Below are 15,675 nucleotides of genomic sequence, written 5' to 3' on the forward strand. Positions count from 1 at the left end.
CCACTCCAAGATGTGCAAGGTTAAAGAACCACAGACTTCTGAAGTTTAAAATGAAAACAGTTTAGGTAGGTCATTTAGCTGACATATACCCAGAGGGACTGTAGTAGTGGAGGCAGTATGAATGTACATAATAATACACATAACCATGGACATTTTTGTCTTCCCTCTGTAGATCTCAAAGACCATGGTGGAAACCCCTCCTAGCCAACCAGGCACATCGGTGGAGGTATTACCATATTGCTAAGTTACACCTATTTGATCATTCAGACCTGCAAGTGGTTGTCTTGGATGTGAGTCATTATATTGCATGTGTTTTCACATGATGAAAGACAACCATGGTGCCTTTCCGTATCCTTACTCCCTTGTGAAGAAATAGATCCATTGAATCAAGTCTTTGATAGAGCTTAGGCTCAATGTACACTCTTAGAAAAAAGGTGCTATCTAGAACTTAAAAGGGTTCTTCAGATGTGCCCATAGGATAACAATTTGTAGAACCCTTTTGGTTCCAGGTAGAACACTTTTGGGTTCCATGTAGAGCCCATGGGTTCTACATTGAACCGAAAATGGTTCTGCCTGGAAGCAAAAAAGGTTCTACCTGTAACCAAAAATGGTTATCCTATGAGGACAGCTGACAAAACCCTTTGGAACCCTTTTTCTAAGTGTAGTGGTATTTTGAGAAATAAACAAAGTACACAACAAAGAAATACCACTAACCAAAATGCTGTGTTGTACTGGGATGATATCTGTGTTGTACTGGGATGATATCTGTGTTGTACTGGGATGATATCTGTGTTGTACTGGGATGATATCTGTGTTGTACTGGGATGATATCTGTGTTGTACTGGGATGATATCTGTGTCAAGGTCATTCCAGACCGCCACGTTGTGTCATAACCGATTATGTGGCTAGAAACAAAAACCTGACATCCTTTTTTTCTTTTTTCACATTGGTCCTTTGCCATGTTGCAGCCTATAGTCATACTGTGCAGCAGCGTCACATTGGCTGAGGGGGAGAGAGGAGCTGGGGAAAGAAAGTTGACTTTCATCAACAGGATGTGGTTGTGTCAGAGACAGGAAGTGAACAATAACAGTGTTTTGGCCTAATGAAAATAGATGGAGATGGCCTAACACAGTATATTTTCTCTGCTCCATTAGTGTCTACCTCTCTGAATATTTGCGATCAGGCCTATTGCGCCACCTGTAATAACAATTAATGGAATTTCTTATCTGTTCATAGCCAATGTTATGTTAGGCCTATCATTTGTGTGTTGAGGATAAGCTTTTTTCCCCGATTACATTGTGCATGGTACGAATTTGCACATTGATTTGAATGTAAAACAAGTCTAGCAGGACAGATGATACAGGCAAGTCTACCACAGGTACCAATTGAAATAGGACACATTGAATAACAAATTGTGCGATCTAATTGTAACCCTGTCGATAATCATTAGGCTAAGTGAACCTGGCCTATTTAAAATAACGAGTTGAACAGGATGTGCTGTGTGCATATGTCATGTTATTTCTAATCTAATCTAATTATAAATTATAGCCTAGGTAATTATTGTAAATACACATTTTCCGGTGCTTTGGATGAAAAGTGCTCTTGAATAAATAGTCACTAATTTGTTCTGTATAGGATTATAATCTTGTTTTATGAGGCTTTGGGGATGGCTGGAGAAGTGGAGAAATCGGTCGCTGTGTGTAGCGGCAGAGCGCAGGCTTTCAGCAGGGGGCGGAGGGAGAGAGCTATGACAGCGCGTATCACACAGCCAAGAAGTAGGACGAGTTGCATCCTAGCGCTACTGTCATTTGCAGACGGAGTACAGCTCTCGCCGCTTTTGTTAAGCTATCGCGCCCCGTGCTGCTAGCTAGTCAACAATGGTTTCTATAATTTCAGACCTGGACCCACTGAAAAACTGGAACGTGTTAAGGTAAGTCCAAGTCCCGTTTTGTAGCTCGCTTTATGAATGCAGCAGAAATGATAGGAGGGAATTGTTGTGATACCCAACGTGCGGTGCTGGGTGGGACGCGGGTGGCAAAGGGTTATCGCTGGTGGATGGATGTAGCGACTTGTACCGCGGACGTACCCACTTGCATTGCATTGGCTTAAAGGGATACTGCGATATTCTGGCGTTTAGCCCCTTTTATACTTATCAAGAGTCAAATAAACTCGTGAATACCATTTGTATGCCTCTGCATGCAGTAGGCCTATGAAGGAAGTTAGCGGTAGTTTTGCGAGCCATTGTTAACAATGACTGGAAGTCTACAGGTAAATTAACAATGCTACCTACAGTACAGCAGCAATACTGCGCCCTCGGCAAAAACATTTTTTTGTTGCGATGTCGGGTCCTGTTTCGGTAAAGCTCTTGTTCTCTTTTCTCCCCCTCTCTTTCTGCTGTCGTGTCGGACGAATGCAAGCTGCTCATCAGCCCTCCATCTTATTAACCCTTGGTGATCTTCCCTCTCGCACCGTGGACCACAAAGTTCCTCAACAATTTACAGTTGCCGATACCTACTGTAGACTATGGGCACCATCATCATCCTCACCGACCCGTCTAGCCTAGACTACTGTCTTTGAGAGCTGCGTTGTCACAACGCCCTGGAGTCATATAGGCTACGTATTTATTGCAAAGGATGCATTGAGTGGACATTTATTGCAAGTTTATATCCCCTTCACTTAGCTCTCTTTTGTTTATGAAAAACTGTAATTTACAGTTTAGCCTATAACATGCCATGTTTTATTTTTTAAACACAACATTGTTAGCGTACCTATGGAAGATGAGTTTCTCCACTCCATCTCTGCACCTCCTGAAGGAGTAAAAACGTTTGTTGCTCCAACTTTTCACATCACATCTTCAGAGCAATGTGTAGCCTATTTTCATTATAGTGCTCAGCAGGGTCATTTCTTGAAAGAATGTTGTGAAGCTAGCTGAGAAAATAACCTACCTGCTCTGAGTCGCTGGAAGTAGGGTGCAGAGGGTGTTACAGCACCACCTGAAAAATCTGGGGGAAAAATAAAATGTTTCTGAAAAAAAGATTTTTTCCCACAAAAGTAGTGCACTGGGGCTTTAATAGTCCTGTATTAGCGACCCCCACCCCCAAAACGACTTCCCACAGCTATGCCTGCACCTGTGGTCCTCTGCTCAGTTCCTCTCTGTTTCCCTCCTCCAGGACTGTCTTACAGCTACAACACTATAGGTTACACCAATATATATGGCTCTGGGCTACACTAACACTTTCTACCCTAACCTTTCATATTACCAACTAATAGCCTACATCTGCAAAATGTGTATTTATGCATGCACTGTCATTTAACATTTTAGCTGGAATTTGTGACTTTTAAATGCTGGAATTTGGATATTGAAGACTTTTGATACTAAATAAGTCATGATAATTCCCTCGGCGGACTCCTCATCAGCAGAGATGGTCTAGTTCGGATTCTGAAATTCTATTTTCACTTTGATACGCCACAGTGACGGTGGAGCACGAGGCTCTAGAAATCTCTTTTAATGCTGCTTTTTATCATTCCCTGTGTAAATATTCCTTATTCCTTACTAGAAATTCCTCATCAATAAATCAGGAATAGATATTTATTTTTTAACAAAGGAACCCTAAAGAACATGCTTATTGCTGCTGTGACTGTGAGCCTGTGAAGACGGAATGATGTCAGTCTAGCCTTATAGGGGTGGAGCCTGGGACATGAAATGGCTTGTGCCACTGACCCGTACACACTCACATAAATAAAGGTGCAGATGGGGAGGATGACCCATTGTTTCTCTATGGAGGCTATTTCCTGTCTTTCCTATTCCACTGATCTGTTTGGTTAACCAGGACGCCTCTCGGGGTGATTGAGAATCTTCGTAATATGTAGGCAGTTGGTAATTCTGATGAGTATATCGGGAACTAAATTCTTGACCTTTCAGTCAACTTTTGAATGTGTGTATGAAACAGTCTCTCTTTTCTAAGTGGACACACACACACACACACACACTGCGCTGGTAAGCGGAGGGCGGGCCCCGATCATTGAGGGATGTAATCTGTTTGTTGAAGGACAGGATGAGAGATGGGTGATGAAGGGAAAGGAGGAGGGGAGAGGATGAGAAGTGGAGTGGAGTGATGAAGGAGGAGAGGATGAGGAGGGGAGTGATGGAGGGGTATTTGTCTCACTCTCTCTTTATTAAACCTCTGCTGCTTTAGATTAGCTGCAGGAGCAGCTGTCCGTCTCTCAAGACTGAGCATCTTAATAAAGACCAGCTTAGGGCTGGCCCTCCGCACACACACACATCCTCTTCTATCTCCCCCCTCTCTTTTTCTCTCTCGTTCTGTCTCTTTTCTCTTTCACTGTTAGCTTAGTGTATTATAATGAAGCAACTCCGTGCTTCTTCTCCGAGGCACAGCCGCATCTCCCTAATGAGGATCACCTCCGACACACACACACACACACTTCATTAAGATACACACACATACCATTAAGACACCGACAGTCCCAAACACCTCCGTCACATACAATTAGCAGCACTCCCCGTGGCGTGGTATGTTATGCGCATGGTGTTATTGTGTGGTTGGATAATATGCAGGACCAAAGAAGTACAGTCTCTCCGTTATCTTGGATGCTGTGTACACTGTATTATCCTGGGTGTTGTGTACACTGTATTATCTTGGATGCTGTGTACACTGTATTATCCTGGGTGATGTGTACACTGTATTATCTTGGGTGTTGTGTACACTGTATTATCTTGGATGCTGTGTACACTGTATTATCCTGGGTGTTGTGTACACTGTATTATCTTGGATGCTGTGTACACTGTATTATCCTGGGTGTTGTGTACACTGTATTATCCTGGGTGTTGTGTACACTGTATTATCTTGGATGTTGTGTACACTGTATTATCTTGGATGTTGTGTACACTGTGTTATCTTGGATGTTGTGTACACTGTATTTTCTTGGATGTTGTGTACACTGTATTATCTTGGATGTTGTGTACACTGTAGCTTCTGGTTTAGTTTGTTGAGATGACTATGTGATATTTGTATTCTTTTGCTCTCATTCTGGAGTATCCAGCATATGACCGTCCATCATGCCCACTGCACTGTAGGGAACGTGTGTTCATTTGCTGTTGTCAGAGGACACATTCCTGAAAATCTAATAGGAAAATACATGTAATGAAATCAGTTTGATATGGTGTATCTGATGTGTGATCTTTCCGATAGGGGAGGTTGTGTGGAGGTGAGTGGTGCTGAGGGATAATAACATTTTGATATGGAAGACTGTTAGAAAACCAACGTGGACTGAATGTGCCTATTTCAACCGAAACAGAGTATTATATCTAAGGTTCTCGATCTGTGTCTTAACGATAATCTGCCTGCTGCTCCAGATGGACGTGGACATCTGCACCCTCCTCTGGTCCTCTGGTCCTCTGGCTGGACCTCCGTTTACTCCATCCTTATCTGATCAGCTCCAGGGTGTGGCTGCTGCAGCCTTTCACCAGCTCCATCTGACTATCATACATTTATCACACGCACACACACATGAACACACACAGGTATCGCATCCAGACCAAAAATATACCGTATACGCACGTACACACACACACACACACACACACAGCTCAGTTTATCTGTGTAACAAAGCATTGTTGTGGGTGTAAAGCCTGTCTGTTGCTCTCCTAGTCAGCCTCTCCTATTCTGAAGAGCAGCACAGTTATTCCATAATGAGAAACAGCATGCTTATTAATTCCACCTGATTACATCCAGAATTACACTTAGCACACACACACACACACAGAGCAATGACAAGGTAGGTCTGTTATTAGATTAGGGAGCGAGGAGAAGTCAGGTTTGTATTCTATTACAGGGCTGGTTAAATAACTGCTGGATGTAAACTCTGATGCCTGCCAATACGGGAATAATCAAAAGAGAAGGAGAGAGTGAAGGAGAGAGAGAGAGAGAGAGAGAGTGCTTTAACAATAAACAATTAATGTCTTCATGTAGAAACCCTTTGGAGTGTAATGTAAAGATCTAGGACCGGAGCCTCACTAACTTGAGATGTGCGTGTGTGACGCACTGCCTCTCGAAGCAGTGTTGCATAAATCATGCATTAACGTCAATGGGAAGGACATTTGCATGAAAGTTTGAATTACCCACACACACACTCGCGCACACACACAGATCTCAATTCTGGATTATTCAGACATGATAAATCGTAAACAGATGTTCATTCAGTCACAGAGTGAGCCTTATGGGTCCTGGTCACAAATAGTGCACTGTGTTGGGAATAGGGTGCCATTTGGGGCACAGACAAGGACAGCATCGATAAGCCATAGGGTCTTTTCACCTGTGGCCAATCATGTAAATAATGTATTATCTGTTGCCCACACAAGTGCCTCGGTCTGGAAGTGGAAGTGTATGTGAGGTGGCTTTGTCACTAGGGGATTTGGGTATAGATGAAGGAGTAGGGGGGGGGTTGGAGGATTGGGAGGGTGGGGGGGTCATTCAGCATTTGACCCAGTGTTAGTTTTAAGTAATCCAGTTAACTGTGGCTCCGACTCAGTGGCTTTATCCCCGAGACACAAATCTATCTACCTAATTACTGAGGCCAGTGTCTGTCCGATGTGGTTTAAATCTGCAGTGTGTGTGTGTCCATAGCCTGCTAACCCCTGCAGGTCATAGGATTACAAACACTGACTCTAAATCCACCCTTTGCGGTTGAGCAGTGGCAAGGGCAACTGTGGTCCTGGCTTGGGTCTTTTAATCTGCACCCCAATGGATGTGCATTGTGTGGCCAGAGGAGGGTGACACCAGGCTGGGTAGAGACGGAGAGTGAGGCCCCTACCCTGGATGTAGTGGTTCTGGTTTGGAAATGGACATTATGTGCTCAGCGTTATTCTCAGTGTTTTAAGAGAGCCTCTCTGAAACAAAACATCAACTGTAAGCCTGGGAAATGCAATGACGTTAGTTTTGTTTTTGCGACAGGGTTGTTGTTAAAGTGAATGTGATGAATGGAGCAATGGGGAGAGTGATGAAGCCACCCTGACCCGGGGAGTTAGAAAGGAAAGAGGTGAAGAGAAAACCAGGCAGGGTTGTAGTAGAGGTCGACCGATTATGATTTTGCAACGCCGATACCAATTATTGGAGGACCCAAAAAAGCCGATCCCGATTAATCGGCCAATAATTTTTTTACAATTGTTTTATTATTATTTTTTTTTTATATATATATTTTTTGTAATAATGACAATTACAACAATACTGAATGAACACTTATTTTAACTTAATATAATACATCAATAAAATCAATTTAGCCTCAAATAAATAATGAAACATGTTCAATTTGGTTTAAATAATGCAAAAACAAAGTGTTGGAGAAGAAAGTAAAAGTGCAATATGTGCCATGTAAGAAAGCTTACGTTTAAGTTCCTTGCTCAGAACATGAGAACATATGAAAGCTGGTGGTTCCTTTTAACATGAGTCTTCAATATTCCCAGGTAAGAAGTTTTAGGTTGTAGTTATTATAGGAATTATAGGACTATTTCTCTCTATACGATTTGTATTTCATATACCTTTGACTATTGGATGTTCTTATAGGCACTTTAGTATTGCCAGTGTAACAGTATAGCTTCCGTCCCTCTCCTCGCTCCTACCTGGGCTCGAACCAGGAACACATCGACAACAGCCACCCTCGAAGCAGCATTACCCTTGCAGAGCAAGGGGAACAACTACTCCAAGTCTCAGAGCAAGTGACGTTTGAAACACTGTTAGCGTGCACCCCGCTAACTAGCTAGCCATTTCACATCGGTTACACCAGCCTAATCTTGGGAGTTGATAGGCTTGAAGTCATAAACAGCGCAATGCTTGAAGCACAGCGAAGAGCTGCTGACAAAATGCACGAAAATGCTGTTTGAATGAATGCTTACAAGCCTGCTGCTGCCTACCACCGCTCAGTCAGACTGCTCTATCAAATCATAGACTTAATTATAATATAATAAACACACAGAAATACGAGCCTTAGGTCATTAATATGGTCGAATCCGGAAACTATCATCTCAAAAACAAAACGTTTATTCTTTCACTGAAATACGGAACCGTTCCGTATTTTATCTAACGGGTGGCATCCCTAAGTCTAAATATTCCTGTTACATTGCACAACCTTAAATGTTATGTCATAACTACGTAACATTCTGGCAAATTAGTTTGCAACGAGGCAGGCGGCCCAAACTGTTGCATATACCCTGACTCTGCGTGCAATGAACGCAAGAGAAGTGACACAATTTCACCTGGTTAAAATTGCCTGCTAACCTGGATTTCTTTTAGCTAAATATGCAGGTTTAAAAATATATACTTCTGTGTATTGATTTTAAGAAAGGCTAAAGATGTTTATGGTTAGGTACAGTCGTGCAACGATTGTGCTTTTTTCGCAAATGCGCTTTTGTTAAATCATCCCCCGTTTGGCGAAGTTGGCTGTCTTTGTTAGAAAGAAATAGTCTTCACAGTTCGCAACGAGCCAGGCGGCCCAAACTGCTGCATATACCCTGACTCTGTTGCAAGAGAAGTGACGTATTTTCCCTAGTTAAAAGAAATTCATGTTAGCAGGCAATATTAACTAAATATGCAGGTTTAAAAATATATACTTGTGTATTGATTTTAAGAAAGGCATTGATGTTTATGGTTAGGTACACGTTGGAGCAATGTGTACCTAAGCGATTATATGCAACACAGGACAGGCTAGATAAACTAGTAATATCATCAACCATGTGTAGTTAACTAGTGATTATGATTGATTGATTGTTTTTTATAAGATAAGTTTAATGTTAGCTAGCAACTTACCTTGGCTTCTTACTGCATTCGCGTAACAGGCAGGCTCCTCGTGGAGTGCAATGTAAAGCGGGTGGTTAGAGCGTTGGACTAGTTAACCGTAAGGTTGCAAGATTGAATCCCTGAGCTGACAAGGTAAAAATCTGTCGTTCTGCCCCTGAACAAGGCAGTTAACCCACCGTTCCTAGGCCGTTATTGAAAATAAGAATGTGTTCTTAACTGACTTTCCTAGTTAAATAAAGGTGTAAAAAAAAAATTGGGCCAAATCGGCGTCCAAAAATACCGATTTCCGATTGTTATAAAAACTTGAAATCGGCCCTAATTAATTGGCCATTCCGATTAATCGGTCAACTTCTAGGTGGTAGACGGCGAGAGAGCAGGAGGGAGAGGTCGGTTGGCCTGCTCGTCTGTGATGGACTCCGGTCGCCATGGCGATTCACTCTTCAGCTGGACCCATGTCAATCAAAGCATTGTGACACTGGAGCGGGGGCGGGGGGTATTGTGCCACGGCAACGAAGTGAACAATACAGCGTTCAGTGTTTCTGTGTGAATGGCTCAGACGAGGGGGTGCGGGGAGAGGGCGATGAATTCTTCCACGTCAAACCCCCGGAATCAGTTGAAGATCATTACATATTTTAGCTCAGCAAGCTGGATAAAAACGTGAGAGAGACGAAGGAGGGAGAGAGAGAGAATGCGAACAGGAGAGAAAATAAAGGGGGGGGCATGACACCAATCATCATCAAAAATTGTTTCTGTAGTTAGAAACAGATAAGATTAACATTCTTGCAACATTATTTTGTTCAAAAGTAATTTTAAAATTAGGCAAATTGATTGCACAAACTTTGGCCCCTTTAATGTATAGGATTCATATTCTATTCAATAAATATAGTACCCAACATCTGATTTAGACCAAACTTCTTCCTACCATTGAGTAAGTCAAAAGACACCCATGGACCCCCTACATCTCACGCCAATTCCAGAATCAGTTATCTGTCTAACAGGTGGTATTATAATAACAATAATAATGATAATAATTTATTCAACTTCAACAGTGCCTTTCATTGAATCTCAAAGCAGTTCAAGAGCAAAAAAACAACAAGCAATATACAGTATCATGACAGGTCAACCAATAGAGGCCAAGTCTTTGAATGCTGCAATCCTCTCTGGAGATGGAGAGGGTTGGTTCATGGCTTGATGGAAGGAGCTGGTCAGAGGATGGTAGATGATGGAGTCTGCTGGTGATCTTGTAGAGGGCAAGTCTGGGGACCAGCCTGACTGGACTTCTCCTCTTCCACTCTCCGTAGCACCCATTTGGCTGATGCCTCAGCAGCTCTGGGCTCCAGAAAGCTCACCACATGCAGTTCAGAATAGTAGACAGTCGTCCTCACTACGAGCCCTCTGCCTCAGCACTGCTGTATTCCTCTGTCTCCCATTCCTCTCACGTTTCAGGCCAGTCCTGAAATCATGCTCTCAGAGGATCAGGAACTGCCAGCTAGGTGAAAAAAAAAAAAGTGGTAGTCCAATTGGTAGTTACAGCCTTGTCCCATAGCTGCAACCCCCGTACAGACTCGGGAGAGGCGAAGGTCGAGAGCCATGCATCCTCCGAAACACGACCCTGCCAAGTCGCACTTCTTGACACAATGCTCGCTTAGCCCGGAAGCCAACCGCACCAATGTGTCAGAGGAAACACCGAACGACAGGTAACCGAAGTCAGCGTGCATGCGCCCGGCCCACCACAAGGAGTTGTTGGAGCGCGATGGGACAAGGACGCTCCGGCCGGCCAAACCCTAACCCGGACGATGCTGGACCAATTGTGCACCGCCTTATGGGTCTCCCGGTCATGGCCGGCTGTGACACAGCCTGGGATCGAACCCGGGTCTGTAGTGAAGCCTGTAGTGCCTTACATGCTGACCACACCGCTCGCGTCGCGTGTGTGAGCGTTGCAAAATACATTTTCTAAACAAAAACATTATCCAGCCAGCTAGCCAAAACAAAAACATTATCCAGCCAGCTAGCCAAAACAAAAACATTATCCAGCCAGCTAGCCAAAACAAAAACATTTGCAAATCTTTGGCTCAAAAACACCAGATATATGCAATAAAAAAACTATATTTACAGAGCTCTATGCCTAGGCTTCCTCACAGCGCCATGGCAACCATGGTATGGAGCTGCTGCTTAAACTATTGCTTCTTCATCCTATGTGATGTGTTCCCTGTGAATCTAATTTCCCTGTTCAGAGAAATTAGCCATTGAAGTCGCTTGCATTATTTACTATAAATGAGTGTGAAAGTACCAGGTTTTGCCCGCTAGATGCCGCTGTTCCTGCTACTGCCACACCCTTTTATCGATTTTGCGCAGGTAGCACACACACTGCCTTGTTCAGGGGCAGAACGACAGATTTTTACCTTGTCAGCTCGGGGATTCCAACGCTCTAACCTGCCGCCCCAAAACTTACTCATTGTTACGAAAAATGATGGTTCAAATCAGATGTTAGGGTCCAAATCAGATGTTAGGGTCCAAATCAGATGTTAGGGTCCAAATCAGATGTTAGTTGCTATATTTATTGAAGATTATATGAATCCTATTTAAGTTTAAAAACGCCAATTTGGGTGCAATCAATTAGCTTAATTTATATTATTATGTTTCAACAAAATAATGTTTCAGGAATGCTACTCTTATCTGTTAGAGAAACTACAGATAACAATTGCACCCAAACAGAAACGATTTCAGCATAATCTGAGATGGTGGGTGTCGAAATCCTCTTTCGAGTGTTTTTTGAGGTGGAACCAGATGTGCGTCTAACAGAGGGAATCTAGTAGGCTTTGTTTAAACCCCAGTGTTTTTTCTACTCCGCTTGGCTGAAACGGAGAGGTGTCCCTGGAGAGAGAGAGAGGGAATATGAGAGAGAGAGAGGGGGATGAGAGAGAGAGGGGGAATGAGAGAGGCAGAGAGAGAGAGGGGGGGGGTGAGAGAGAGAGAGAGAGGCAATGAGAGAGGGGGAACGAGAGAGGGAATGAGCAAGGGGGAGAGAGAGAGAAAGAAAGGGTGAGGAGAAGAAGGGTTACACTAAACAGGCCTCAACTTAAACGTCATCAATCATAATAGGATAGTGTAGGTAATACCAGTACCTCTAATTTACCATGTTACACAGTCCCACCTATTTGTATTTGCATTCAACTGACAATGCAACATGAGCCCCCCCCCAATAGACAGATCAGTGTGTATAAGACCTGCTATATCCGTGTTATGGTGACTGTGATGTGTTCTCTCTCCTCCACTGAGAGGTTAAACTCTGTGTATCAGCCATATACCGGGGAACATGCTGGCTTCAAAGCCTCCGCGGCGCTGTCTCATGCGTGTGTCTCTCTTTGTGCGGTGTGTGTGTGTGTGTGTGTGTGTGTGTGTGTGTGTGTGTGTGTGTGTGTGTGTGTGTGTGCAACACTGAACTGTGACAGAATAAGAAACACGCACACCACACTGAGACATGCATGAGACAGAACCACCGAGGCTTTTAAGGCAGCATGTTCCCCTGTATATGGCTGACATAGTCTGTCTTTAACCTCTCGCACCTTGTTTCTGGCTGCTGTCAGATGTTGTATTTGTTTATGTCATCAGATACACGCATCACGGACCTGCTCAGTGTGACACGTTCCCGCATCGCTCTCTTTTAACGCAGTGGCACACACATTCTCACACCCCACGGCCACGTCAGGACCCCTCTCTCTGTGCCATATCCCAGGGTTTTGACTGACTGAGTGTTGTAGCATGTGGCTGGTATAGAAGCCATCTCCGGTGGCACTATAGGAGATAAACTTAGTCAGCCGTCGTCAGCCCTGGGTGTCGAGTCAGCCGACTACTTAAAACACACACACACCTTCTGTGACTGCCTCCAGGAGAGCAGGTTAGTCAAAAGCTGTGTGTGTGTGTGTGTGTGTGTGTGTGTGTGTGTGTGTGTGTGTGTGTGTGTGTGTGTGTGTGTGTGTGTGTGTGTGTGTGTGTGTGTGTGTGTGTGTGTGTGTGTGTGTGTGTGTGTGTGTGTGTGTGTGTGTGTGTGTGTGTAGGATTGATATGTAGGCCTGAGGTGATGTTTTATGGGGATAAATGTGCCGTGAGAACAGGAGATGTTCAATATCCAGAGTCTCTCACACAGGCTGGCTTACCTTACCGTACACTGCACCGGGAGTACCACACACACACAACCACCGGGCAGGAATGACAAATGTGTTTAATAATGCAGACTCATAAACATACAGGCACACACACACACACACACACATAATGTTTATTCCTGGCTCTGTTTTACTGCTGTGCTTTGTTGCTTTGTTTTAGTCTCAGAGGCATCAGGGTGTGTATATACACTCTAAAGCTTCTGCCATAAAGCAGGTTTAACCCCCCCCTATATGCGTGTGTTTCCCCGGGCACACTAGGGAGTCTCACAACCTCCTGGGCTGAAATCATCTGTAGGGTTTATGAGTAGGGCTTAGAAAGGCTGAGAAACCAGGGAGGGCTCTGGGTTCTCTGTCTGTCTGTCTGTCTGTCTGTCTGTCTGTCTGTCTGTCTGTCTGTCTGTCTGTCTGTCTGTCTGTCTGTCTGTCTGTCTGTCTGTCTGTCTGTCTGTCTGTCTGTCTGTCTGTCTGTCTGTCTGTCTGTCTGTCTGTCTGTCTGTCTGTCTGTCTGTCTCTGTCCTTCTTTCTCGTTTCACTACATCGTCCTCTTTCCGACTCTCTTTCTCTCCTTCCAATGTCAATCTATCTCTTTCTCTCTCTCTCTCTCTCCTCCTCCTTTTCTCAGTGATCCTCTACAAGCGTGTAAAAGGGAACGAGAGCAGGAAAGAGAGGAAAAAGAGATCTTGTCTGAATAAATAAACATCTTTTGCTTGAAACTGAAGTGGAAAGCTTAGTGTGGGTCAGAGGGAAGAGAGGGATGGGAGGAGAGGGGGACAGTCAGTGAAGGAAAGAAAAACATTGGCTCTCTGCCCATTGAAAAAAAAAAAAAGTGAGATCTCTTAGCCTGTCTGTGAATAATGGTCCCGTGTGGCTCAGTTGGTTGAGCATGATGTTTGCAATGCCAGGGTTGTGGGTTCAATTCCCACGGGGGTCCAGTACGGGGAAAAAAATGTATGAAATGTATGCATTCACTACTGTAAGTCGCTCTGGATAAGAGCATCTGCTAAATGACTAAAATGTAAAAAAAATAATGGTTTTAGGGAATGCTCTGGACATGGGCAATAACCTGGTAGAGAAAACTGACCAATGGTAATAAAGACGACTGCTTAATAGGCGTGATCCAATAGGTGACCATGTCACAACCACCAGGAAGAGATGATACAGCAGAACACACACAGGCAGTCAGCTCGGCCAAACTGCCCTCTACCTCCCGCTGTTTCATTCTCCTTTTCTCTCTCTCTTCTATCCCTCACTCTGTTTTCCCTGTTGTTATGCTCCAGCGTCACCGTCTGCATAGCAACACCCAGCGTGAGCCTTCCGTACCCCAGGGGCAGCAGAGAGCAGCAGAGCAGGGACCTCACTCTATCACTCTACTATCTCTCTACTGTATCTATCTCTTCACTGTATCTATCTCTCCACTATATCTCTACTGTATCTATATCTCCACTATCTCTCTACTGTATCTATCTCTCCACTATCTACTGTATCTATCTCTCCACTATCTCTCTACTGTATCTATATCTCCACTATCTCTCTACTGTATCTATCTCTCCACTATCTACTGTATCTATCTCTCCACTATCTACTGTATCTATCTCTCCACTATATCTCTACTGTATCTATATCTCCACTATCTCTCTACTGTATCTATCTCTCCACTATCTACTGTATCTATCTCTCCACTATCGCTCTACTGTATCTACCTCTCTCCACTATCTCTCTACTGTATCTCTATCTCTCCACTATCGCTCTACTGTGTGTAGTGGGTGTGTAGAGGGAGTATAGCAGGAGTACAGTAGGTGTTCAGTAGGAGTGTAGTGGGTGTGCAGTAGGTGTAGAGTAGGTTTGTAGTAGGAGTGTAGTAGGTGTACAATAGGTGTGTAGTAGGTGTGCAGTAGGAGTACAGTAGGTCTGTAGTAGGAGTGTAGTAGGAGTGTGCAGTAGGTGTACAGTAGGTCTGTAGTAGGAGTGTAGTAGGTGTACAATAGGAGTGTAGTAGGTGTACAATAGGAGTGTAGTAGGTGTGTACAGTAGGTGTGTAGTAGGTGTGTAGTAGGAGTACAGTAGGAGTACAGTAGGAGTGTAGTAGGTGTACAATAGGTGTGTAGTAGGTGTGCAGTAGGAGTACAGTAGGTCTGTAGTAGGAGTGTAGTAGGTGTACAATAGGAGTGTAGTAGGTGTGTACAGTAGGTGTGTAGTAGGTGTATAGTAGGAGTACAGTAGGTGTGTAGTAGGTGTGTAGTAGGAGTACAGTAGGAGTGTAGTAGGTGTGTAGTAGGTGTACAGTAGGTCTGTAGTAGTTGTGTGGGACTGGTAGTGAGGGGATAGGGGTTTGGAGCTGGCTGTATCAGATCACTAGATAACAGAACAGGACTGGTAGTGAGGGGATAGGGGTTTGGAGCTGGCTGTATCAGATCACTAGATAACAGAACAGGACTGGTAGTGAGGGGATAGGGGTTTGCAGCTGGCTGTATCGGATCACTAGATAACAGAACAGGACTGGTAGTGAGGGGATAGGGGTTTGGAGCTGGCTGTATCAGATCACTAGATAACAGAACAGGACTGGTAGTGAGGGGATAGGGGTTTGGAGCTGGCTGTATCAGATCACTAGATAACAGAACAGGACTGGTAGTGAGACGACCTAAAAGAAATATAGGACATAGGCTTTTATCAGTAACATTCTCTACTCCACATGCCTGCTG

General features: G+C 44.0%; 1 protein-coding gene across 1 annotated transcript in view; it reads left to right on the forward strand.

Annotated features, from left to right (window-relative positions):
- Positions 1-1,766: 1,766 nt before the first annotated feature.
- Positions 1,767-15,675, forward strand: part of LOC106609337 (CUGBP Elav-like family member 2) — a 189,266-nt gene continuing 175,357 nt past the window's right edge. Inside the window, exon 1 of the mRNA XM_045722032.1 lies at positions 1,767-1,930. Within this exon, the coding sequence (XP_045577988.1) occupies positions 1,878-1,930 (53 nt within the window). The 5' untranslated portion in view covers positions 1,767-1,877. The remainder of the gene's footprint in view (positions 1,931-15,675) is intronic.

This window comes from Salmo salar, chromosome ssa07 (genome assembly GCF_905237065.1).
Source record: "Salmo salar chromosome ssa07, Ssal_v3.1, whole genome shotgun sequence".
Lineage (NCBI taxonomy): Eukaryota > Metazoa > Chordata > Actinopteri > Salmoniformes > Salmonidae > Salmo > Salmo salar.